The sequence below is a fragment of the Nesoenas mayeri genome (genome assembly GCF_963082525.1).
Source record: "Nesoenas mayeri genome assembly, chromosome: 3".
In the NCBI taxonomy this organism is placed as follows: Eukaryota; Metazoa; Chordata; class Aves; order Columbiformes; family Columbidae; genus Nesoenas; species Nesoenas mayeri.
In genome coordinates, this window is record NC_137544.1 from 108,589,881 (window position 1) to 108,616,365 (window position 26,485).

Below are 26,485 nucleotides of genomic sequence, written 5' to 3' on the forward strand. Positions count from 1 at the left end.
TGGCAGCGGGGATCCGAGCGACGGGGCTGCGCTGCTCCACCCCCGGGGCGTTGTCGTGGGCGGGCGGGGGTGAGGGTCGCGCTGCTCTGGGGCGGCCGAGGGGAGCCCCTGAGGACCGGTTCAGAACCCGGCCGTGGAGGCGCTGTGCCTGGGGCCGGGGCGGCAGGTGATGGGCTGTCGCGGAGAGATCTGCCAGCGCCCCCGGGGCGGTGACGGGCTTTCGGCTGCTGTGGGGATGGGGGCGCCTGGGCCTCGCGGAGACCGGGTTGAATAGGGTGACTGAGAGCAGGGGCAGGTGAGCAGCACGGCGAGTCAGCAGGTGGATGTGAGGAGCAGACAACCGTCAGAGTGCAGGAGCGGGGCTGCAACAGGGAAAGTAATAACAGGGAAAATACTAGCTGGATTGTTGGCCTGAGGCCAGTTGTGTGAGGTTCAACAAGGCCAAGTGCCAAGTCTTGCAACTGGGTCACAACAAGCCCAGGTAAAGCTACAAGCTTGGGGAAGAGTGGCTGGAAAACTCCCTGGAGGATAAGGATCTGGGGGTGTTGATTGACAGCCCATCTGAACATGAGCCAGCAGGGTGCACAGGTGGACAAAAAGGCCAACAGCATCCTGGCTTGTATCAGGAATAGTGTGGCCAGCAGGACTAGAGAAGTGATTGTGCTACTGTACTCAGCACTGGTAAGGCCCCACCTCGAATATTGTGTGCAATGTTGGGCCTCTCATCATAAGAAAGACATTGAGGTACAAGAGAGACTTCAGAGAAGGGCAGCAAAGCTGGTCAGGGGTCTAGAGCACAAGCCTTATGAGGAGCGGTTGAGGGAACTGGGGCTGTTTAGCCTGGAGAAAAGGAGGCTGAGGGGAGACCTTATTGCTGTCTACAACTACCTGAAAGGAGGTTGTAGCATGGAGGGTGTTGGTCTCTTCTCCCAAGTAGCAAGCGATAGGACAAGAGGAAATGGCCTCAAGTTGCACCAGGGGAGGTTTAGATTGGACATCAGGAAAAACTTCTTGCTGGAAAGGATTGTCAGGCATTGGAACAGGCTGCCCAGGAAAGTGTTGAAGTCACCATTCCTGGAGGTGTTTAAAAGGTGTTTAGTTTAGGTTCTTATGGACATGGTTTAGTGCTAGAGTTAGGTTATGGTTGGACTCAGTGATCTTGAGGGTCTCTTCCAACTAAAATGATTCTATAAAGATCCAGGGGTTTGGTGGGTTGAAACTAAAAGCAAGATGAGCCTTGCAGAAGAAAGCTGGGAGCTAAACCTGACTGTTTTCTCAATACCCCTGGGAGCAAGGACTCAGCAGAGCATCTGCAGGGGCAGACCTTGGGGTAAGCCTGTGGCAGAGCAGCTGAAGAAATGCATTGCTGTGGTGCTGTTCTAGCAGAAAGGATCCCTTGCTGGACCTCATCTTTAGCAGGGCCTTAGCAGAGGATCTGACTAAAATGGCACTGCCTCTGGAAAAATGGAAAAGGACTAGTACCAAATCACCAGAGCAGGGTGATGCTTGATGTGGGATACTGAAAGGAGGCAGAGATGAACAAAGAGCTGCACTGCGCCTTGCTCAAAACTACCTTAAAGGAATGGCCAAGTCAATAGTGGCCAAACCACAAAATAGAGAGAAGTCCCCAGCTTCAGCAAGGACTGCACCAGGACCTGAGTTGTTCAATATACTCAGCAGTGACAGTTTTCCATTGATGCAGTGCTATTCCAGGCAGATTGTAAATTGTAGCTTATGTCAATGAAGGGATTAGGATGTAAGAAGCAGAAGCAACACAAACTTGGAAAGCTGCTGTAGAGCTTGAGCAAAGCACTTGTGTTTCCAGAATGTTATTAATAAATATTTCAGTGTCACTTTGCTGAATACTTGATGTCTAATTTATAGCCTGTCCCTTGGACCTCTTCTTTTTACTGATGTTTGTCAGTTCTGCATTTCATCTGCTGTTGAGCTTCAGGTCTCTAAGTAACACACAGGTATGCACATTAGCTTGCAGTCTGAGTAGATGAATAACGTGAACCATCACATCAGACTTTCTGACCTTGCTCTCTGCCCCCTTTTCTAACCCATTTCTATATCTGTTGAACAGCACAGATCCCAGCACAGAGTTGCCCAGACCTCCTATCTTGCTTGGAAAACAGCTTGTTTGCTGCTTTGATGCATTTTCCTTCCTTTAAGCAAATCATTAATGCATTACCTTTCCTTTCATCCTTGGAAACCTTGGTTCTCAAAGAGCATTTGCTAAGGGATCTTAGCAGAGGCTTTTCTGGAAGTCCAACTGGATCAAAGATGAGCTGCATTTTCATAGCATTTTGCAGACGAGTGTGAAAACCTTGGTTTGCAGCAGGAAGGGGTTATGTAATGGTCATGCTGACCTGGCCTTATATCAACTTTTCTACCCATCATGGTTTGGTTTCAGCTGAGTATCACCATTGCCTTTCCCCAAAAGCAGCTGACTGCTTCAGATGACCCTGCTAGATCTGGAGGCTTGATTTGTTGCTAGAAAACCTATCTTGATGCCCCCACACCTGTTTGCTCTCATCCATTTTTCTTTCTAGTCTTAGTCATAATTCCCAACTCTTTGTGCGGTACATTAATAGGTCTGAGTGCTCCAGGCTTCCAGGGATGTCCTCTGATTTCCAGGAGGACAGGGGCACTTCTCTGCTCAGCCCAAGGCAGCCTGGTGAAGTGAGAGTTCTTGATCACAGCCTTCCAGTTAGCCCCCAAGGGCTGGCAATCCTGCAGCTCTGCTAGGTCACCTCTCTGGGCCTTATCATAGAATCATGGAATGTCCTGAGTTGAAAGGCACACACAAGCACCATCTAGTCCAACTCCTGTTCCTGCATATGACAACTCCACAGTTCACACTATGTGTCTGATGGTGTTGTCCAATTGCTTCTTGAACACTGTCAGGCTTGGGGCTGTGACACCTCCCCAGGGAGCCCGTTCCAGTGCTCCACCACCCTCTGGCTGAAGAACCTTTTCCTGATGTCCAACCTAAACCTCCTGTGGTACATCTTCCTGCCATTCCCTCGGGTTCTGTCACTGGTTGCCAGAGAGAAGAGATCAGCACCTGCCCCTCCTCCACCCATTGAAAGGAAACTGTAGACTGTGATGATGTCTCCTCTCAGTCTGCTCCAGGCTGAACAAACCAAGTGACTTTGACCACTCCTCATATGGCTTCACCTCTAAACCCTTTACCGATGTTGCGGCCCTCCTCTGGGCACTCTCCAGTAGCTTTATATCCTTTTTACATTGTGGCACCCAGAGGATGCCCATCACTTCCAGCCACCTCTGCTCAGTGACTGTGCCATGCTCTATGATCTGTGATGCTTTTGCAGAGCTGTTAAAACTCTCAGCATTGTCCCCAGGTCACAAATGGCCTTTCCCCATCACAGCCACCACTTGCAGTTTTCTGCTGATGATCTTCCTCTTTTTCCTGCATTTCCCCTGGAGGGATGTTGAGTGGAACTGAGGCAGATTTCTCTCCCTTCAGCCTGTTCCCTTTGAGCACCCCTGTCCTTAGTGCAGCTCATGTCTTTGTTTTGGCCTTCTGGCTTTTGTACAGATGAATCTACACATTTGTTCTCAGGCTATTTCAATGTGTCTTGTTTATTTGGGGGCTTAGTTACACAGCCTGCTCTTCATTTTTTCCTACTTTTGTGTTATATTGACTGTGCCTACAGGCCTACTGTGCTTCTCCACACACAGTGCCTTTTCCCTGTCTTTGGGGTCAAAATTTTCCTGTGTTTTTCATTGTAAGTACCAAAGCCTGGTTGTCTTTCAGCTTAAACAGAGCCTGGTAGAGTCATTGTCCTATTCAGCTGCTTCCCCACCTCCTTTTAAGCTGAGACCTTTAAGTGTGTCAGGCAGCAGCTGAGATTGAGATATACTTCACTGTGGATATGATCTTGAAGCACATCAGGGAAAGCAGCCAAGGAACTCTTGCTCTTTAGTGTCAAGGCAAATAGCTTGAAATGTGCCACCAGAAACACCCTTTTTTTTTTCTTTATGTGCTATCCAAATGGACCATTTTCTCCAGCTTCTCAGCACTTTAACACCGTTTAGAGACTTCGTAGAAGCAGGCATCTTTGTCCCTGGCAGACAAGGCACCCCACAGTGTGCCCCCATGAGCTGGTCAAGCCCTTGCAGAGCACTTGATTCCTTTGGTCCAGCACTTTTCTCAACCACACTGTTCCTGGAAAAGTCATGTGCCACCTCAGCCTTTGTACCCTGGACAAGGTTGAGGTGCAGCAAGACATGGCAGCTGCTCAGGAGTAGAGCATTTATCTTCATTACAGATGTCCACCTCAAACTACCCTGACTTTAGCTGTAAGAGCACCTCTTGTGGTGCAAAATCATGTTTCCTCCCTTGTGAACTCAACCTGTGGGCTCCTGCTGCCAGCAGCCCCACACTGGCATGGGGCAGCAGGCCTGGCGCAGGCACATTTGGCTGTGCCCTGGGCAATATGGGGCTGAGAGGAGCTCACCCCAGCGGTGCTGTGGGTGCTCTGACTACAACTGGGGCTGGAGAATACATGGGAATGTTTGGGGGTTACTCTGGCCCTGGGGCCTGGGTGGGACAGGCAGATGCTGCAGGTTACATAACCACCTACCCTGTGACAAGGAGCCAAGGGTGGCTTTGTCCTGAGCAGGCTGCATAGGTCTGCACTGGCCCACAGTGGCTATGGCACTAACAGCTGCTCCTGTGAGTTGTTCCTCCAGCTGGACCCCAGGGACAGTGCCACTTTGCCAGCATGTGGGCTGCTGGTTCCTGCTGCGCTCTCAGGTACCTCATCTTGTGACGGGCTGGGGTGGTTCCCTGTAGGACCTCCAGAATCTATGTGCTCCAGACTTAATGCCACAAACCTCAATTTTCAAAATACTTTTGAGCACAGGCTACCAGGACAACATGTGTTACCAGCTACTGCCTTCCTCCCTGGGTGCATCAAGGTGGTCCAGCATGTGTGCTGTCACAGCTCTGCACCAAGTGCCCCTTATCATGCTGTTTGCCATGATGGTCCTTTCACTCCTCCTCTGAGTTGCTGCCAGCAGAAGTACAACAGCCACTCACTGTCCCTTCAGATGTGTGATGCTGCATACGCTGTGTTGGAAATTAAGGTTTTTCAATAGAAAGCATTTTCATAGAGGCGCAGCCTGCACCCCAAAGGACATTGTCACCATTGCTTAGTGCCATCCCCTCCATAACATATTTTGACAACTGGTTACCTGGATTGACTGTGTATGTTCATTCCTTTGTTTTCCTGCTTGGCAATTTCTTGCTTCTCCATTCTGATGTCTCCTTCCAGAACCTTGCTCCCCTTAGGTCTTTTTGTGATGTTAAAGTACCCTTCAGCACTCTGTGATCCTTCGTTCAGAATCTGTTATTTTTTTTTTTTTAATTGCCTTTCTGAAGGATGCACTTCATTTCCAGCCACCTCTCACTCTCCACACTGTGGCTGGGCTCTGGGGGACTCGAGGCTCTTTTGGATACTTGAAGATTTCAGCATGGTCCCCAGGCTACTGCCAGCCTTTCTCCACCGCAGCCACTGCTTGTGGTTCCTGACAAACTTCCCCCGGTTCCTGCAATTCCCTTTCAATGATGTTCAACATGACTGACAGATTTCTCTGTCTCTCTCCCAACAGCCTTTGAGTGTGTTGTGATCACCGCCATAGAAGCACTCTTCAGTGGTGATGGTGGGTGCAGATGTTCCACGCAGCACAGAGCTAAGCTGAACATGCTTTTTCTCCCAGGCCTGGAGCCAGCAGCAGCCAGGGAGCAGATAAATGCTTGGGAACCCTGGTGCACTGCTCTTTGTTTTCCTTCCATATTGTCTCTGAGCACAGCTGCATCCACATGTAAACTCTGGCACCCTGGGTACAGCATTGTGTTTTAGAGAAGCACATAAATATCTGCTCTTGCTGGTTAGTTTTATGTGCCCCATTAAAGCAGCTCTTTACTGCTTCCCGCACAAATGTTGTCACCTCCTGCCTCAGCTTCCAATGAAGACTCAGGGATTTTATGATTCCAGCCCAGGTATGAATCATGTTGTCTTTAGCTGCACTTGTTGGTAGCTGCCTACAGCACCTTCTTCCTACCTCTGCCATGTGGGTACTTGTGTCGTCACTCCTGGGGTCCCTCCATGGACAGACACCCTTTGCTCCTCCCTAGAGCCTGCAAGAGACTGCCCTGATAGTGAGAGCTGCTGCTTCTGTGTCCAGCAAGAAAGATCTCGGGTTTTGATTATTTGTTGCCTGCCCCTCTCATGCCTCACAGTGCTCTCCACTCAGCTTGAGTTGCAAGGTCTCCTTTCCTTTTTGGGGGCAGGTTGCTTTCGGTGCTTTGTTTCCTTGCTCTTTCAGCCCTTCTGGACCGAACTCTTTACCTTGTTCCACCTGTCTAGCTGAGACGTCTGCTCCCTCCACCTACCAGCATAAACCAGACCACACTCACCACAGGACATGCAAGTTGAACCTGGATGCTGGTTCAGTGTCAAGAATATGAATCCTGCCTGTAGTGTCCATGGCAAATGGGTTTGCCATAGACATTAGAGGCAGACTTCATATTTTTGTGGTGCTGCCCAGGGTGCCCCAGGGCATCACATACAACAGGGGACTTATGGTCACCCTGTAAGCAGCTGGAGGTGAGGTGAGCTGCACTTCTCTTGACACACCGTGACAGTGACTGGCACTTGTTCTCTCACTCAGGTCTATGCCTGGTTTTGCTCTTGGCCTATCTCCAGAGATCCAAGTGCCTCCCTGTCTTCCGAAATACATCTATTTACAATGAGTGGTTCGAAGTCATAGTGGAAATATGCTGGAAAACCTTCCATGTGTACCTAAGACCTAACTCAGTTAGAAGCAAGCTCAGAGTTACATGCAGTAAGCTGCTCAGGCTGATAGAAGAACATTTGCAGAGAGGCATGTCCACCAGGGTAAGAGAAACGTTTTGCTTTCACTGGCCCGGTTCATCTGCATACAAGACCCCGGCTGCGCCCAGCCCGTCTCTACCAGTGTCCTGCAGAGCTCGAGCTCACCAGGACCCTGCAGAGCAGCATGGCCGGGTGCTAGGTCACAGCAGTATGTGCGTTCCCCTACCTGTTCCACCAACCAGTCCCCAGCGAGGGGTCCTGGTCCCTCCCGGTGGGCAGCCAGTGGGCAGCAGCCATGGTTCTCCTGGGGCCTCTCCTGGGCGGCTGCAGTGACCAGCATGGCCCTGGGGGTCTGGATGTGCGGGCAGAGGGGCCGGGACAGTAGAAGGTCCTGTGGCAAGAGGAGGCTGTGGAGCAAGAGGTGGGCTGGAGGCACGGTGGGGGATGTATGCGGGATGTTGCCGCCGAGCGGGAGGTCAGCAGTAGGGTACCCGGGCCATGGGGAACAAGGGGCGGCGGCGGTCCCGGCGTTGTCGAGCGGGAAGGTGGGCAGAGGGGACCGGAGCAACAGGGGGCGGCGGGCGGTGCCGGGTGGTGCCGAGCGCTCTGGTCAGGCGGGGGCCGCCGCAGTCCCCGCCCGCTCGCCTGCCGGGAGGGGCCAGGCGCCGCCGCAGAGCCGCCGCCGGGGCTCGCCGGGCGATGCCGCGCCGGGCCCGGGGCCACCGCTGGGGACCCCCTCACCGTCACTGCCGCCGCCGCCACCCTGCCCTGGCGCCCCGGATAGCTGCCCGAGGTAAGCGCGGCCCGGGCTGGGGGCGGCGGGCCACGGGCCGCGCCGGGGCCCCTCCTCGGGTCGGGCCTCCACGACCGGCGAGCAGGGCCTGCCCTCCCACCTCCCCTTTCCACCTCTCCCCTCCAGGTGCCCCGGGACTCGGGACAGGCAGGGCCGGGGGCGTCCATGTGCCGAGGCACCTCTGGTCACCCCGAGGAGACGCAGCCCGCCGAGCTGTGGTCAGGGCTGCCTCCGGCTCCTCTGAAGGCTTGGCCGGGCCGTGGGGTGGAACATGAGAGAGCCCCAGGTGTGTAGCACATTCCAGATATGCCACATCCACCAGCTCCCCATGCCCACCAGCCTCTGATCTCTCCCCCTTAGAGGCACTTGCCTCTGGCAGGCCTGGGCATCACCGCATCCCCCAATGTGCTAGGATGCTACTGGGCCTGGGGATGCACAACTGCGGCAACTCCTTCGGCCGAAAAGCAGGAGTTCAGGTAGCTTGTAGTCTGGGTAGTCGATGTCAGCGCCAGGAGTGCAGGTGTGCAGGGTTGACCATTAACCATGCAGCGTCCATCCTGCTCCTAAAGCACTTGCTCCATGGTCATATGCCACCCGCACACTGCCCACCGGGTGACGAGGATGATGTCCAAGGGCCCCCACATGGCCCAGGGAGTGGGTTGGCTGTATGGGCTCTGTGCAGGCAGCCATCGTGCAGCACTGTGTAGTCAGCAGCCCAGCTTCATCCTCCATTTCAGCCGGGGGGCTGGCTCCCCTCCAGAGCAGCTGCTGAGCTGTGCCTGGCAAGGCCTTGGCTTCATCCTCCCTCTGTCTCTGGCAGAAGTTGCCTGCAGCTGTGCTTGGGCAGCAGGAGTGAGCTGGACAGCCCCGGTGTGATCCAAGGCAAGCAGGGTGATTTTAGGGCCCATGCTTTGCTCTATCCCAGCCTGGGAAGGATGAGCATCCAGCTGAATTTGAGGGCCTGCTGCAAAGCTCCTCGTGTCCTAGAACTGAGGGCTGGTTCTGCTTTTCCTTGCTTTTTTGGTTAAAAAAACAATATTGTGCTGGGGCAGCATGGGCATGAGCAAACTGCTGTAGGCAGATCTCTTGGGGAGTGTGAGGCTGACGGATTAATAGAATCATAGAATGGTTCAGTTTGGAAGGGACCTTAAAAATCATCTAGTTCCAGCCTGTGCTACCATGGACAGGGACACCTTCCACTAGGCTAAGTTCAGGAAACTGAAGATTTTCAGTTGATTTCTTCCCTCCCACCCCACAGGACAGCCAGGCTAAAAATGATCCTTCATCTCATGCTGTGCATGAAAATAAAGGACACTAAAAAGAGAACGGTCCTGGATCGTTCTCTTAAGGACCTTAAGGACCTGCTTGGGTTAAAAGCATAGATGTGGTCTTGTATGCCATGGGGTGGGGGGAATATAAGCAGTGCCACTGACTGGAAAATCCAGTGGAAAATAAGGCATGTGCCCTTCACAATGGGAGAGGGCAGTAGCATCCCCAGTGCCTGAAGGCTGTCCAGCTGACCCCACTGTATCCCCATGTGCAGCCTAGGCCAGGAGCTGGGTGTCAGCCAGCATATGCCATCAGCATGGCCAGCCAAGAGTCTCAAGAGCACTTTGGCTAGGAGTCCGGATTTGGCACAAACCAGGCACATCAGATGGGATAAGAGTCTATGAACCATATACCTCCACCCTCTTTCAGCCATCCACAGTTGTTGAGGAGGTAGGGGGGGCAGGAGGGGAATCAAGGCGGGAATGGCGAATCCCAACAGCTCCCTGATGGCATTGCCTGTTCCTCTGTGCAGGATGGTTCCCCCACCACCTGTCAGCAAGCCACATGTGTGCCTCTCCACTGTGCTCATCATGACCAGCCTCATCCTCATGGATGCCTACCTGGTGGAGCAGAGCCAGGGCTCCAGGAAGCTGGGCATCTGTGTCATGGTGGCAGTGGGTGACGTGTGCTTCTTGTTGGTGCTCCGCTATGTGGCCATCTGGGTCGGGGCAGAGGTAAAGACAGCTAAGCGGGGCTATGCCATGATCCTCTGGTTCCTGTATGTCTTCGTTCTGGAGATCAAAGTCTACTTTGTATACCAGAACTATAAAGCTGACCGGAAAAGCTTGGATCTCATAGCCCGCAAAGCGCTGACCTTGCTGCTCTCCATCTGCATCCCAGCCCTCTACGTGTTGTTGGTAGCCACGGAGCACATGGAATACATCAGAACATTCAAGAAGAAAGAAGATCTCCGCAACCGCCTCTTCTGGGTCATTGTGGACATGCTGGACGTGCTGGATATCCAGGCCAACCTGTGGGAGCCCCAGAAGAAGGGGCTGCCACTCTGGGCTGAGGGCATCATGTTCTTCTACTGCTACATCTTGCTCCTGGTCCTCCCTTGTGTGTCCCTCTGTGAGATCAGCATGCAAGGTATTGGCATCATGCCGCACCGGATGATGCTGTACCCCATGCTGAGCATGCTCACTGTCAACATCACCACCATCTTCATCCGAGGCAGCAACATGGTCTTCTTCAAGGACGCCCGGGTCTCCAGCATCTTTATGGGCAAGAACATGCTGGCTATCGGGCTGAAGGCCTGTACGTTTGTGCAGTACCAGCAGCACCAGCACCATGTGCCCCAGGGGCCAGACCCGGCCCTGCAGCACGGCACCCATGCCCAGCCCTCCCCAGGACTGCACAAGTCCCGGGACCAGCCTGCCTGCCCTGAGGAGCTGGCCCAGGACAACACATGACAAGCCAGCAGGAGCCACAGCCTGGGCACCACCAAGCCTGGCTGTACCTGCAAATACAAGGTGAGCCACCAAGCTCCCTGCCCAGACGGAGGGCAATGGCCCTGCTCTCTCCCTCCCTGGGTGAAGCTGCTCCAGTCCCCAAGGGTCGCATGAGAAGGGCCACCGTAGCAGCCTTCATAAGGCCCCAGAACAGTTTGGGACGTCAGCACCCCATGACACGAGATGGGCAGCGGAGCAGAGGAGGAGGCCAGGTTTGCCTGCTGTGTGCCATGTCTGGCTGGGGCCAGGCAGCCCTGCCCTGTGCTGTGTTCCCCCTGTCAGTGCTCCCCACACAGCACTGCCCTCCAGCCAGCCAGGGCTCAGGCCAGGGTGGCTGCACAGGGACACTGCAGGTCATCTGCTCCACTGCTATGGTTGACCCTGTCTTGGTGCCAGGCAGCAGCCTCCTCCCCGCTGGGTGAGCCAGGCTCCCCATGCTGGGGAAACAAGGCCTGGGCCCCCCCTTCCTATCACCGCTCTCAGCCTTGGGGGCTCAGAGGGGGTAACTGTCCTTTTCCTTATCTCCCTCTGCAATAAAAGACCTGAGCCCTGCATCCTCCTCATGTCTGTGTCCCTGTCAGCAGGCAAGTCTCCAAAGCTCCCATGAGTGCCTGTCACTTGTGTGCATGTAATGTGGGTGCAAAGCACATCTAGGGTGGGGGGACTTGCTCAAGGACCACCCAGGCCTGTGGAGGGTATCTCAGGGACCTGGGGCTGAAGCCATTCCTGCTGGCCAGCAGTTTGGAGATGCAGGTTCTTAGAAGACTGGTGGGCTCTGAGAGTATCACCAGAGGAGAGTATGTGTTGAAGCTTTATCAGCCACCACTGTCTGTAGAACCAGCTGGAACATCCCATTTAGCAGGGCCTGTTGTAACAGGACAAGGGGTAATGGTTTTAAACTGAAGTAGGGGAAATCCAGGCTAGACACAAGGAATTTTTTTTATGATGAGGATGGCAAAACACTGGCACAGGTTGCCCAGAGAGGTTGGTAAATGCCCCACCCATAGAAACCTTCAAGGCCAGGCTAGACAGGGCTCTGAGCAACCTCTAGTTGCAGATGCTCATTGCAGTGGATTCAACTGGATGACCTTTGAAAGTCCCATCCAACCCAAACTATTCTACGGTTCTATGATTTCTACTAACTTCCCCCAGTTACAATAAAACCTGTCACCAGAGAAGAACTCGCATCACCCACAAGAACTGCAGTGGTGTCAGGTGCTTAAGCAACCCTGGCATGGGTGTGATGGAGTTGCTTATCATTCCATTGCTTGCTCATGGCAAGGCCTTTCCCCAGGCCCCACACACAGCAGGGTTGTGCCCAAGGAGTACCCTGCCCTGCAGAACTGAGGCACTGTCCTAGTGCACACTCCAACCTCTCAGACACAGATCATCTGGGTCACATCCACACCACCTTATCAGCACAGCCACATGAGATGGGGCAGTCAAACTGAGCAGGAACAAGAGAGCTGGTGGTCATGTGTAATGTTGGAGAGAAGCATTAACTACCCTAAGTTCAAATGGTTTTGACTGTAATAGTACCAACACTAGGAATAAAGGAAAACTGAGGTACTTTATTTCATACAGAATCAGTTTTCTAGAAGCACTAATAGCCCTGGTAGAGACCACCTGAAGAAGCTGAGAATAAGCAGCCCCCCTGGAGAGATCCCAGGCAGCAGCACCTGAGCACAGTCAGCAGCATCACCTGGCTGCAAGGAAGGGCAGCCTCACCAGAGCCTGTAGAGCAATGGGGAAGGGTCCAATCATCTCTCCTTTACTCAGCACTTGTGAGACATCCAGATACTGCAATGCAGGCAGGGCCCCCAGAAGACGGATGTTGGTCCTCTGGGCTGACTCCTGCTGAGGATGTCAAAGTTGTCAGAGGCTGGAGTGCTGCAAAGAAAAGCTGGGGAAAGAGGGTTTATTCACCCTCAGGAAGAGAAGAGCATCCCTTCCCACCTATCCCACAGACCAATGGCAAGGCTACTAGGAAGACAGAGCCAGGCACTTCACTGAGAAAGAGACAACATGGACTAAAACCAGGCAGGTTTCCTGGAGGAGGGGGCGGGGGGGGGGGGGGGGGGAGGAGGGGGTAAATCTTGAGAACTTGAAGCAGTAAAGCAGAGGCTAAGAGAGGTGGTGGCATCTTTCCTTGGACATTCCCAGACCCAAATGAGGAAGCTCTGGGCAACCTGGTAGCCCTGCTCTGTACAGGCACCAGAGCCCTCCCACCTGAGGTCCTTTCCCACATGAGCTGGTGTCTGATAAGACCTGGAATAGAGCCAGCACTGCAGGGTAGGGCTCATGCCCCCCAAGCTAGAGGAAGAGATGAGCAAGTTGCAAGGACTGAGACACCATGTACATTTGCATGACAGACTTGTAACCACCCACGTGTGGTGTAAACCACAAGTGAAGAGGACATTTTGGCTACAAAAAGCACTGTTTCCTTCAATTCAACCTCTGCTCTGCTGCCTAACAGCGTCACTGCACAGTGAAAGGCAGATACTGGGAGAAGCAATGGCCTTTCAGACCTGGCCATGACAGAGTGAATCCCAGTGCCAGACAACCGCATATCTGTGTGGCAGTCACAAGTTCTTCTGTGAGGGCAGACGGTGCTTGTCTTTGATGGCATTCCTCTTCCTCTTCTTATTCAGGAAGCTCTCCAGCTTTCCACTCCTCTTCAGCTCTGCATACTTCTCAGCTAGCTCCAATTTCCGCTTCTCAGCTGTAGAGGGGAGAAGAGCAAGGTTTTAAACTGAAGCCCAAATAATCTCTATAGACCAGCCCCTCCTCACCTCTCCCTCCCTGGCCCCAGGCCTTGCTTGTCCCTTGACTACCAGTGCTAGAACAAGCCCTTCACAGCTCTGTGGAATATTATGGACAGCTCGCATCCAGCACTTGTCAGCAGTACTCTAGGTCATCCTGCAGCATTTTCACGCTGCGTACTTACATTTCTTTAGGAAGAAAGGTTTCTTTCCTTGCTTGGCCAATTCCCTCTGTTGTCTCTTTAAAGACAGCTCCCTTTCCCTCAATTTCTGCTGCTTTTTCTGTGCTTGTTCTTGCTGTGTCTGTAAAGAAAGGATGGCCTGTGTCTAGGCAGACCTCATGTCACACATAGCTTCACAGGAGAGGAGATTCTGCACTGAACTCACTATGCGATTCAGGAGCTGCTGGAGTTTCTCCTTCTGCTCCACATTCCGGCATTTTTTCAGCTGCTTCTGAACCATCTGAAGAAGAGAGCAGAAAGCTGCATGACTGCCTGCCACCTCCACTGTGAACGGCCTTTGTGGAAACTGCCCTTGCCGAGCAAGGCTCTTCTGGCCACGGATAGGCACACAGCATTACCTCCTTTTCCTGCTTCTTGATGCTGTCCAGGAAGCTGTAGGTCTTCATAAATATTTCAGGCTTATACTCTCCAGACAGGTCATCAAATCGAGGGTCTCTGTGGACCTGAAGGCAGGGAAGGCAGGTAAGAGCTGCAGCCCACATTACCCTCTTAATAGCCTGCTTAGTCTCTTCCCATGGGTCAGGCCCTGCCTCTTTTTTTTTTTTTTTTTTTTTTTTACTAGCAATACTATGCACCCACCCATTGAGAACATCTGCAGTTGACAAAGACTGAGTCCAATAATCAAGCTGGCAGTACCTCACAAAGTCAACAGGACTACCAGGCAACAGACATTTCCATTTGCAAGTCCACCACCCAGGAGCAGCCAGCTCAAGGAACAACAGCAGAAGTACTGCCTCCAAACATCTGCAACTCCCAGACCAAAAGCTGGCTGAACACGTGTTGTCAAGGTGACAGATTTGGGAATTCAAACCTATGTGGATTTTTGCAGACTACCTGGATCAGGCCATACAAAAAGAGAGAGACAAAAAGAGATCTCTAACTGTGGAAATTAACGTATTAAGATGATCCAGCAATTATAAGTCAAAGTTATATTCAGCTTAAAAACTAGATTGACATTTGAGCTTTCAATGGAATTACTACAGAACAAAGACCATAGCTTGCACTGTGATCATCACTGGTGACAGCCATTATATCTTCTAGCAACACCTGGGTCTCAAATGTTCAAGTTAGTCTTCAAGTTGCACATTATGCAGGGCAGCAGGTTCTACAGAGAGCAGCCACACCTGCATCCCATCTTTTGTTCTCCCCAAAGACATAATACCATTACCTGCACCCACCAGACAGCAGTCCAAGCCCTATCCTCCAGAAACAGCCTGTGTCATCTTCCACAGGCCCATTACTATGTCTGTGGTAATAAGCATCACTAAGGGAAGTCAGCTCCTGAACTGGGGAGGGGGAAACACTCACCTTCTTTGTAACAGAGATAACTTGTCGCAGAAAAGGTACGGGCTTCTTGGCAGACATTTCCAATGGCCTAAAAAAAGAGAAAAATGTACTTAAGAGGAGCAGGGGACAGAATGGAGGCCCAGGCTAATGTGTCAGGAGGCCGGACCCTAAGGAAAACATTACTACATGGTGCTGAAACAGCAGACTCTCACACTCAGTCCTCATTGTGGTACCTACAGAGAGCAAAAAGGTGACTCAGTCAAGAGCCAGATGAGGCTGCTACAACCAAATGATCTAGAAGTGCATGGTTAAAAGAATTCTACACAAAACTTGATACAGCCCTACTCTATCAAGTGAAAACCTACCACCTGCATCAGTAAATGCAGAACACTTAATTATTCCTCTCCATGTCTTCATGTATCATGCAACAACCCTCTTCTATTCCTGGTCCACCTACTCTTGACTAATATTTACACTGGAAGGTGAGACCAAAGTTGGGAATTTCTGCACTGACCTGGTAACTACAAAATCATGCAAATTCTACTGTGGCCAGGTTCAGCAAGAAAGCAAACCACAACACAAGAAAAGGTCAGCCCCCAGGAATAAGGGACATAGAGCTGATGGTACATATCCCAAAAGAGGCTTCACAGTGAATCAAGACCATGAGAACCATAGTGACAACCAATTAAGTGAATAAGTTCTCCTTGCAACGCAGGCCTTTAGAGCTTGATGCTTTAAGTGTATGCAGGTGACAGTATAGGGTGAAAGAACGGGGTATAACTCTCCCCATATTTCTTGGATGCTGTGTCCTGCAATTTATCAGTACATCAGGCAAGTTATTAGAAACATGAGAAGACCTATGAATGACCTGCTGAGAGTCCCCACAACATGGGTATGATACCTACATTCAGCAACACAATAACACCAGGTCAGGAACATAAACAACCCCACAGGCATAAGTAAGCTTTCCAAATCACAGTTGGGGTAATGTTCAGAGTATTTTCCTCTCTGCCAATGTGGCTACACCCCTGTACAATGCTCCTGAGTCAGCTTTACACAGCACTGCTGAAGCAGCACAATTCAAGGGGATTTCCCAGAAATTGTTTGTTTTGTTTTTTAAGCAGCTCACTTCCATAACAAAAAGCATGAGAGAAACAGCATGTTAATATACAGTGATGCATCACTTAAAGGATTAGGGGAATTAAATAAAAAGAGAATTATGCAAACTGCATGGCAGAAATAGAGACACTGCGTGAAGACGTTGCACTACATAAAATCCCCCAGACTCTTGGGTAAAAGATAAAGCAGAAACATTAATCAACTGTTTACAGCAGAAGAAACACATATTCAGCAGAGATTCAGAAACAGGTTAGGGAATGCCAGTGTAACACAAGAAACCTGTTCAAATCACTTTGATACCACCCTGAGGACTGAAAAACATGTAACTACTGCAAATAAAGGGTAATGGTATAACACTTGTGAGCAGTGGGGGCCTGCAGAGGACTATAAAAAGATCTGATAGTTTTTGTTGTGTTCAATACATTTTATAGTCATCACACCAACAGCAACTACAGAGTATGCGAATAGGAGATGTAAAGACCACTAAGAACAGGAAAAAGTCTGTGATGGCAAAGTCAAAAAAAAAGAAAATCAACACAGACAAGCCACAGATGAGACAAGGATGAATGAAATTCCAGAACAACTGGCTGTCACAGCAACTCCAGCCAGTGGGAGCCAGGCAACAGATGCTGATAAGCAGGAAGGGCTTTAGAAAACAGCAGGGTAACTATTTCAGGGCCCAGGGGACACAAGTAAACCAACACCACGCAGCTTAAAAGAGCAGCATACCATGCTGTGGGTTAAAAGTGCCTTAATACAGTGCTGATTTAACTATCAGGTAACAAGTGGCTGCTGGGGATTTGAACAGGATAGGATATTAAGAGCTCTTAAACAGCAACAAATCATTCCCAAATGAAAGACTACAGTGAAAGGCATTATTGTATAGCACATTAAAGGAGATCTACACCAGTTCTGAAGCAATGGTAACACTGTAAGAAGCTCCCAGCATAACTTCTGGAGTGTAGAGAGCACACATGCACATTTTTGTGATCACAAAATCACATTTTTGAGATCACAAGTCCTCTTTACCCCTTTTTGCTTTGTTGCTGCTTCACTGTAGCTTTGGTAGGTTTTGCAGTTTTCTTCCCATTGGTCACCTGCTTATGCGCTCTTGTTTTCATAACACTCTGCACCTGCAGTCGTTCCTCAAAAGACATATCAGATTGATCTGAAAGAGAATGCAGCACACAACTGAACTTAACAGCTTCTCAAGGCACTTTCCACCACCAAATTCCACCAAGAGGGATGTCTCAGAGCCTGAAACAGTGACATGAGCACAGTGGTGGCCCATACAACTGCATGGCAGAAAGAAACCACCTCTCCCCAACATGCCTTTGCTTCTCTCTTCACTCAGTAAGACATGCAACTCCATTTCAAAGCTTTTACCTGGTACAAAGAGTGGTATAAGCTCTGCACTGGGCTATATCTTGGGGTCACCTCTCAGTCCCAACTCTTTCACTTTAACAGACTGATCTTGTCGCATTGCCTTTAAATGGGCATCATCACATCTCTGACACCACAAGGCCAGCCAGAAGGCACAGGAAAACCCCGTGGCCTGTTGAGTCTGTCTGTAAACACCTGGAGATGGTCTGTAAACTACTGAAATCTGGATGTTTAACCTTCACCATCTCACTACAAACAGAAATAGCTTATAGTCTGATTCACTGGGGGAAGAGCAAAACCCCACAACACCAAAAGGCAGTTTCACATTCTAGCCCTACTGTGAGCTACCCACAGTGTTATTCACACCTTGTGTTTCATAAAATATTCCTTCTCTCCACTCACTGCTGGCTAGAGAACCAACACAACACAAGAAAGAGCAAAACAAATTCTACCCCAAGTGCTGATGAATGCACAAGATATTCTTCTGGAATTTTCTGTTGCTATGTTTCTTTAATATCCCTGGTGCCAGTAACCTTTAACATTTCTTATAACCACAAAGTAAAAATATTATCAACAGTTCTTTCTGAATTCACACTTTTGGGTGTTCAAGACTAGCAATTTCTTAAGGCAGCACTTAGATATGCTCATTCCATTCTCTGGATGACAGTAGGGGCAAAAAGGAACAGGATGGTTTGCACTGTCTCTCTTCTGAAGGAGAACGTCTTGGCAAACACCACCTGGGTGGCATTTGCCAGCTCAAAACTGTGGAGCAGTGCTGGGCACATGGTTTTTCCAAGCCTTTGCACTACTATGCATTTGGCACAAAACAACCCAGCTATGGCATAGCAAAAACAATCACATCCTGCCTGAGGTGGGCTGAGGCTGGCTGGATGCTGGGTGTCCACCAAGCTACTCTGTCACTCCCCTCCTCAGCCAGGACAAAGGAAAGAAAACCTAATGAAAGATTCGTGGGTTTAGATAAGGACAGGGAAAGATTGCTCACCAATAACCATCACAGGCAAAACAAACTTGATTTAGGGAAAATTTATTTATTACCAGAGTAGGTTAATGAGAAATAAACCCCAAATCTTAAAATACCTTGCCCCCACCCCACTGTTCCCAGGCTCAGCTTCACTCCTGATTTTCTCTACCTCCTCCCGCCCCTGGAAAGGTACAAGGGAATGGGTGCTGTGATCAGTTCATCGTGCATTGCTGCGTGTTCCTCCTCAGGGAGACTCCTCACACTCTTTCCCTGCTCCAGTGTGGGGTTCCTCTCATGGGAGACCATTCTCCACAAACATCTCCAACGTGAGTCCTTCCCATGGGCTGCAGTTCTTCACTAACTGCTCCAGCATGGGTCCATTCCATGAGGTACAAGCCCTTCAGGAACAGACTGCTCCTGTGTGGGTCCCCCATGAGGTCACAAGTCCTGCCAGCAAACCTGCTCCAGCATGGGCTTCCCACAGGGTCACAGCTTCCTTCAGTCATCCATTTGCTCCAGCATAGGGTCCTCCCTGGCTGCAAGTGGAAATCTGCTCACTGTGGACTTCCACGGCTATGGGGGGACAGCTGGCCTCACAATGTTAGGTACTATGGGCTGCAGGGGAAACTCTGCTCCAGCACCTGAAGCACCTCCTGCCCCTCTGCCGTGGTTTCACCTGAGCTAGCAATATAACTACAGTAGCCACCCACCCACCACCCTCTTCACCCCTAAATAGGGGAGAGAATAGAAAGGGAAGGGAGAAACTTGGATTGACATAAACCCAGTTTAACAAAATAACAAAATACTAATACACTACTAGTAAATATTTTTATAAAATAGAAATAGAATATAAAATATACTCAACGCAATTCCTCACAAACTCCACCCACACCCAGCAGCCAGTCCCAGGAAGCAGCACCTGGTCCTGAACAGCTGATCCCAGAGAGAGAAAAAGGCAGAAAGGCCTGAAGGCCTCTGCAAACAGCAGGATGGGAAAAGGCCAAACTAATGCAAGTCCTGAACAGAACTCCCCTGGCTCTGACAAAGAGAACAAAGAAAACGAAGAAGACAAGAGAGAGACTGAAGACCCTGACTCTCTTTAAATATGAAGCATGATGCTAATGGGATGGAATATTCTTATTGATCAGTCTGGATGTCAGTCAAGCTCTGCCCCATCTCTGTCCCCCTTCCTTGATGCCTCACCCCTGTTGGCAGAGCACTCAATGTCCTTGGCTCTCAGACCAGAACAATTAAAAACATTAGCTCTGTGCTGGGGTGTTATCTCTTGTTCTTAAACTAAGTCCAGATAATGAGTGTGCTAGCTATGGAAAATAAAGGTTTCTAACTGCATGAAGAAAATTAACCCATTTTCAGTAAAACCATCACACTAGTAAAGCATGTGGGAGGTCTGTAGTCCACAGGGGGGGTGAGTCAGGAAGTGGCATTTCTAAGGAGATATCAGTCCTCAGGTCTACTGACAAAATATTTTAATAGTGGTGCAGGATACCAGACCAGACTTGACCACTAAAAACCTAATAGGGAAAGTACCTTCCACACAGTATTATCAGTCCATGAAATACATCCTGCTATCTACTTGTAGGAGACTGAATCAGCCACTCACATTGATAAAAACATAATTGATATCAGCATTAAAAAAAAAGCCTGTTTTGGGGCAGAAGCGAATGTCACAGCTGGGCAGCAGATTTGGCAACTGTGTGTGTGAAAAAGTTGCTGGCTTACTGCTCCAAAGCAACTGGTCCTGTCCACAGCCTCTGAACAAGGAGAGTTCAGGATCCTTAAAATCTGTGCTATGGGTTCTCCATCAAAATACTTGATTAAAAAGGACAAGGTTTCTTTCCTTGTTTCTTGCATTTTTTTTCTTAACACTTTAACTTCCCAATTTTTATTTAATTCCTTTCCCCCCTCTAGAATATAATTTACCCCTTGTGTGCTGTTTCCATAGTCCATTTCAGCTTCCTTTCTGCTGTTTTTCCCCTTCCTCCATTATTTTTTTGGTTGTTTCCTCTCCTTTTAATCTCCTGCTAAGCTACTGTTACCTGCTGGTAATGTGGACATGTCCTGCTCACCAGCACCAGCCTCTCCACACCTCCTCACCTTGTGCAGACTCTGTGACATATGGACACCTTATGCCTTTCTCAGCTGAAACAACTGAGAATTATACAACCTGCTGAAGCCACCAGAGTATCCAAAATGCAAAAACAGACTGCCTAAGAAATGGCTTGTACCCACCCAGTCATTCCCTACTGAGACAAGCTTTGTGCTGGTCTCTAATATAACTACTTCTGTTCCAGAAATAAGATTATATGGGGCCCAGACAGAAACAAAAAGCAAAACTGTTGTTCCCATGCACATTGGCTGTGGGAAGGGAAGGAATGGGACTGTCAGTGGTTTTCTCTCTGAGCTTTATTAAAGTTCACCACTAAAAGAGGAAAACGAAATGCACACAGATAGCGGGGCACCCCACCCACCACGAGCATCCCCATCCCAAAAGCCCATCTCTGGATGAGATGCAGCTCCCCCAGACAAACACAACAAGGAGCCTCCTCTCATAAGATAACCAGGAACTTCTCTCATCTGTGACACACTGCGCCATACCATGTATTTAACATCCATGTCCAGTCCCTCACAATTCTCATTTTTGCTCCCACCTTGATCAAGACAAGGAAACCACATGGTGTACACTGCTGCAGAAGAAAACAACTGCCTCAAGACCCCAAACCTGAGCACCACCGCTGTTCTCACAGCTATACGCCACCTTGTCCTTCCAGTTTACCTGTCCCCTTGAGGACCTCTTAGACAGCTGTTGTCTGTCCAAATCTGCACCAAGCAACTGTCTTTGAGAAGACGTGCAAGTTCTTCCACACACGGGAAGAAGTGGCCCCTCTAAGGTTTTCTTCTAGAGACACCTCAAATAGCTCAGAACGGCTCTTGACCCCCAACTCCTCCCCTGAGCAGAGCAGGTGCACAAAGGAGCTGCAACACGGGAAGTGACCAGGCCAGTTCCTTCCCCACCCGATGGGTGTCCAGGACACTTCGATGCGTCGCGGCCTGGGTGACGCCGGGAACCTGCCTGGTTCCCGGACCTCCCGAATGCGGCCCACCGGCGGAGAGAAGCGGCAAGCCCCAGGCCGGAGACCGCCGCCTTCCCCGGAGGGCGCTGCCGCCCCGCAGGGCCGCTTCAGCCGGGCAGCCCTCACCTCTCCCGCTGGACCCCGCCGCCGGCTCCACTGCGCCCTCAGTCCCCGGCAAGCTCCCGATCTCCTCACTGTCGCCGCCATCGCTGCTGTCGCCACAGCTCCCGCCCTCCGCCGCTCTCAGCCTCCCGAGGGGCTGCTCTGCGGCCGCAGCTCCTCCCTGTCTCGCCGCTCGGGCCCGCCAGTTCCGCCGGGGCCGGCCCCTCGCGGGCTCCGGCCGCATCACCGCCCGCTCCCAGCAACGCCACGCGGGAACCCGCCCCGAGCTCGGACCCCAGCCCGCGCAGCAACGGGGGACCGGAAGCAGACGGACTGCGGCGGCGCACACACGGACAGAATCGGGCGGAGGAAGGGACGTTTATTGACGGGCGTAGGGCGCACAGTGCGCGTGCGCGTTGGGAGGCCCCGCCCCCTCCAGCGCGTTGCCCGGGAGATGGCCCAGGGCGGTCTCGTGAGCGCCAGGGTGGAGGGGCTCGGGCTCGGGCCAGAGCGGGTGCCTCGTTGCGGTGGCGGGCGGCGAGAGGCTATCGGCCAAGGCGCGGAGCTGTGCGGCCAGCAGGCTGAGCTCCCGCCCCGGCGGCGGGGCGGCGGCAGGCGCGGGCGGCGGCGCTGCCGCGGTACGGGGCGGGCGGCGGTGCTGTCGGGCGCGTAGGTAGGCCGCCTCCTCCTCCCTGCAGCGGACACAGGGATGAGGGGCGGCCCGGGGTGCCGCACCGCCCGGCCCTTCTCCCCGTTTGAACCCTCACCTGAGGCAGTGGCTGGTGCAGGTGATGGAGTGGCCCCCGCTGTCCCGCCGCGCGGAGATGCGGAGCCAGGCCCAGGTGTGGTCTCTGCGCAGCACACGCAGCACTGCTGTCCCTGCTGTGGCCCCGGCCCCGCGTGCTGCAAGCAAGGGGCTGCATCAGCCTGCGGCAGGCACAGTGGGCACAGGTGCCAGGGCAGAGCGGCATGCTGCCTGGGGACCCAGCAGGCTGCCCTCACGGGGCCTGTAGTCAGTTGCTGCTCTGGCCCCAGCAAAACAGAAGCTACAGGCAGCAATGTCAGGTCCATAAAAGTCCCGCCCTCCCAAAATGCTGGGGCCCAAACGGGCTTGTCCCTCCTCTGCGCTGTGGCAGAGCAGGGTGCCCACATTCCCAAACTTGGAAGCTACTTGTGACCTTACAGACAGTGTATGGAACACATAACTACTTCTCTGCTTTGTCCTTTTCAGAGAAGGGAGCCACAGTGGGCAGGACTAAATTAACTTCTGTTGTCCTGGACAGCCATGTTTCATGCATAGCCAGAGAAAAACATGGATGTTCCCAGGCCTGACACTTACCCACAGCCCTGTGCTGGGCAGCTGCTAGGTCAGCATCCTCAGGGTGCAGGAGGCTGTACCATGACTGACCGATCAGTTCCTCCCTTCGGTAGCCAAGATGATAGGTGACACTGGGGAAGACAAAGGGAGTGGTGACTGAGTGCTTTGCAGGGTCTTTACCCTGTCAGCAAGGAACAGCTGTCGCATGATGGAGGAGACAGCAAAACAAAGGGGATACAGAAATGAGTTGCAAATGAGGGAGGGAGGAGGCTTGGGAAGCATCTGGGAGAGTCTTGCTGTTCGTGCAGGGTTTGGCCTGCATCTGACATGCAGGCTTGGTAAAGGGAAGTGATCTTGGCTGTCCAAGCTGTGGCTGTGGTGTGAGCAGGCACCCCTCACCTCTCTGTGACATCAGTAAATGTCATGTCTAGGATGTGCGTGCTCTGGAATAGGTCATCATGGGAACCAGCATCACCATCTGTGGGCAACCGTGCCACCAGTGTGCAGAGGGCCAGGAACACTGTGGTGGCGGAGGAGGCTGGCTGGCCGAGGGCTGCAAAGCGCCCGTGCACTGCCACGGCTCGCTTCCCCCCATGCCGCAGCCGGAAGGCTTTGGATGTGTGCATCTCGCCAACAAATGTGACTTCTGGAGAGAAACAAACCAGTCAGAGCTGCTCGTGGGTTCCTTTGGTCTGCTCCCAGCAGAACTGGCTAGCCCTGGCTCTCTGACCACAGCCACTAAGGGCCAGAGCAGGGCAGCAGTGTCTGTGAGATGACAGCCCCGGTCTTCCTTACCCCGGCCAGGCTGCTCCTGGGCGAGGAGGAGCTGCTTGCGCACGTCCTCATGTGCTTGCCCATCCAGGATGTCGAAGACTGTGTCTCCCTGGGCAAGCAGCTCCACCTGATTAAGAGAGGGCTGCTGTGGTGGACTGAGCCAGCCCCAGGGGGCTGTTCTCTGGCACCAGGAACTCACAGCCCACTGGAGCCACAGGCCAGCATCTGCTGGGGCAGTGTGTCATGCACGCAATACAGACACCAGGCCAGATACAGGGACAGTGACCACAATTGCTCAGTGGGCATGCCTTACCACAGAGAGGCCCAGGACCTGAGCCACATTCTCTGAGACGTAGACCAGTTTGCCACTGGCGGAGAGCACCAGCAGAAAGCCCGGCAGCAGAGAGAGCAGCTCCATGCCCAGGGCCAGTCCTGCAGGAGGAGCCAAGTCTGCAGGGACAGCAGGGGGTAAAGTGCTATTTTGGGGCAGGAGCAGTGCCCCACACAGAGCCAAACTATTGTGGGGTACAGCAGCGCCATAGGTACCTGGGGGGAACAGCTGAGCCCCCCGCAGCTGGAGGCACACCAGGGCCATGGTGTGGAGGTAGGAGAGCCGCTCCTTCTCCCGTGCAGAGATGGGCAGCAGGGAGCGCAGTGCCTGCAGCTCCAGGTTGATCTGGTCCCGGCGAGCCTTGGAGGCACTCTTGGTAGACCTGCAAAGCCAGGTGACTGGGGTGATGTGTCCAGGGAGGGAGAGGCACAGCATTTCCCACTCACAGCAATGAGAATTGCAAACCAGGAGACATCGTGTAGAGATGTTTCCCTAGAGAGGCTCAGCATGTGTGCCCGCTGCCTCTAGGAGAGCAAACCTTTGGTGGCTGTTCTGTTGCAGTGGATGCAGGCAGAGCTGCTCATGGCTGCCCAGGGGGACACACCGCTGGTGTGGCTACTGCCGCTCTCTCAGGGGACCACATTGGACAATGACGGAGTGGTAGCCCGAGTGACACAACCCCCCCCGCCAAACCCCACAAGGATGGAAACTACAACCCATGCCAGAACGTGAGCCCCAGCCCATTTCATTGGCCTTTACTCTTCAACCACCTGAAATCCCTCTGCCCCTATAAGCTCCCACACCTCCTCCCCACACATCAACTGGCAGCCCCCCATCCCAGGCTGGTGCCAGCCCCTTAGAAGGGCTATCAGCCACTAGGCAAGCTGGCTCAGGGCTCTCGTCTGTAGGAGACCATCACAGGAGGTGGGAGGGAGCTCACCTGAATGGCCTCGGGGTGCTGGGCACCTGCTTGCCCCTCCTGAGCAGGCAGCTCATCTCTGCCTGCAGCGGCCTGTGGCAGTGGCTGCAGAAGATGGTCATGGTGCCGGCAATAGGATGTCTGCAGCTGGCAGCAAACCACCGCCTCCTTTGCCTCTGACTGTGTCCAGACCTGCTGACCCCGCTGCTCCTGGCCTCCTTTTGTACCCTCCTGGGGTGCAGGGGCCAAGCTGCAGCGCATGGAGAGAGTTACCTCTCATGACGCAACACCCAACAGCTTAGAGCTATTTTTAGAAGGCAGGCTGCTAAAAATAGCCCTTTCAGCAGGCTGCAATCTGAGAAGGGAAGCAATAAAAGGAAGCTGGGGTCTTTAAAGCAAACCTGGTTGCTCAGGAGGAGGTGATGATGAAGGTAGCTGGAATCCCCCCCACGGGACAAACATCTGCCAGCTGCTGGCCCACTGTTGTTGCCAGCCCAGCAGAAGATCCACAATGGGCTGAAGGCCTTGATAGTTCCTTGAAGGGGAGCGGGGTGCCTGCAAGCCTCTCCCTGGTGAGCCCCTTCTTTTTCTTCCCAGAGAAGCCTTCTCCACACCAAAGGTTTGCTCTCCTAAAGGCAGCTGGCATGAAGCACTGAGGCTTTCTAGACCCTGTCTCCATGTCCCAGAACTTGTAATTCTCCCCAGAGAAGCCCCAGTGACAGCCACTCATGGACAGAGCCAGAAGCATCTTGGGGAGCCTCTGTGCTCAGCACCATGTTGCCCAGTGCAGTGAGCCTGGGTAGTCCACAAGTGTTTCCTGCTGCCTGGCACCCTGCAAGGAGAGTAAGCTTGGTGCTTTGGTGCTGGGGAAGAGGATGCCATGGCAAAAACCTCCAACATTTCATGGCACGGCTTGAGAGAGCCTGTGGCTGAGGCAGCTGTTTGAGCAGGGAAGCTGGAACTGCTGGATAACTCATGGGAGATGCCTACCTAGCCCTTGCAGGTAACCTTCAGGTGCCAAGGACCACATGGGGTGAGCCCAGCTGAGGGTGCCCTTCCCCAGGCCAGATGTGCTGCCAGCACACCCTGGCTCCACTCAGGCCCCACACCTGCCATTGATGCTTGTCACCCACCACAGCAAGGTGCTGCCAGTACCCGAAGAACAAGTTCTTGTCACAACTGTGGTACCTTCTGTTCTCTTGCCATGGAGTTTTCACTGCTCTCATACCACTCCAGGCTGCTCCACTGCACCCATATTGGCCACCTCTTGCAGGCTGAGGAACCCAGGCACCTCTGCAACCCCATGCTGCTGGATAAGAGGCACTCAATCCTGGCTATATGCCAGCCCTCGGGACAGGGGAGATGGCCTGGGCCCCTCGCTCTCAGCACACAGGTGCCACCACTACCACCTCTTGGCTGCCCGTGACTCCGGCATGCCAGGGAACACCCTGAGCACTTCCATGGCTTTCCCTGCATTAGCCATGCTATGCTTGCCACTGGTGATCCTCACATTGGACACCTCACCTCTATGGGAAGGGGCTCAGGCACAGCCTCCCATGCCACCCACAAAGGCTGCCCCACACCTCCATTCACCTCCCTCCCTGGGGCAGGGAGCTGTAGGGCACCTGCACTGCAGTCTTGCCCCTGCACCCACCTTCCCAAGGCAGCACAGGCCAGGAGATATGTGCTGCCTTCCTCCCTGCCATCTCACAGGGCAGCACAGCCCTAGGCA

The 26,485-nt window shown here is 52.5% G+C and overlaps 3 protein-coding genes across 4 annotated transcripts; 1 reads left to right on the top strand and 2 right to left on the bottom strand.

The window, feature by feature from the left end:
- Nucleotides 1–9,464: 9,464 nt before the first annotated feature.
- LOC308038957 (transmembrane protein 121-like) lies at nucleotides 9,465–10,403 on the top strand (the record flags this gene model as incomplete). The annotated part of the gene is made up of 1 exon (XM_080341918.1): nucleotides 9,465–10,403. The coding sequence occupies one exon, from the start codon at nucleotides 9,465–9,467 to the stop codon at nucleotides 10,401–10,403; it is 939 nt and encodes a 312-aa protein (XP_080198044.1).
- Nucleotides 10,404–12,011: 1,608 nt separating this feature from the next.
- On the bottom strand, nucleotides 12,012–21,762 carry RRP36 (ribosomal RNA processing 36). 2 transcript variants are annotated; one of them, XR_013921973.1, is made up of 8 exons: nucleotides 21,436–21,762; nucleotides 16,882–17,020; nucleotides 14,755–14,821; nucleotides 13,785–13,889; nucleotides 13,592–13,666; nucleotides 13,390–13,507; nucleotides 12,971–13,164; nucleotides 12,012–12,345 (listed from the first exon to the last, which is right to left on the bottom strand). XR_013921973.1 is itself a non-coding variant. In XM_080341909.1 (7 exons), exons 1-7 carry the CDS (start codon nucleotides 21,653–21,655, stop codon nucleotides 13,025–13,027), a joined length of 864 nt encoding a protein of 287 aa, XP_080198035.1. In that variant the 5' UTR covers nucleotides 21,656–21,762; the 3' UTR covers nucleotides 12,012–13,024. The 2 variants fall into 2 exon arrangements, 1 of the variants encoding a protein (XP_080198035.1); XM_080341909.1 differs by having other exon boundaries at nucleotides 12,012–13,164.
- Nucleotides 21,763–21,790: 28 nt separating this feature from the next.
- On the bottom strand, nucleotides 21,791–25,007 carry LOC308038698 (neuronal PAS domain-containing protein 4-like; the record flags this gene model as incomplete). Its single annotated transcript, XM_080341473.1, has 8 exons — nucleotides 24,775–25,007; nucleotides 24,050–24,216; nucleotides 23,817–23,953; nucleotides 23,525–23,630; nucleotides 23,129–23,375; nucleotides 22,751–22,860; nucleotides 22,179–22,314; nucleotides 21,791–22,103 (listed from the first exon to the last, which is right to left on the bottom strand). Exons 1-8 carry the CDS (start codon nucleotides 24,873–24,875, stop codon nucleotides 21,791–21,793), a joined length of 1,317 nt encoding a protein of 438 aa, XP_080197599.1. The 5' UTR covers nucleotides 24,876–25,007.
- Between the last annotated feature and the right edge of the window lie 1,478 nt (nucleotides 25,008–26,485).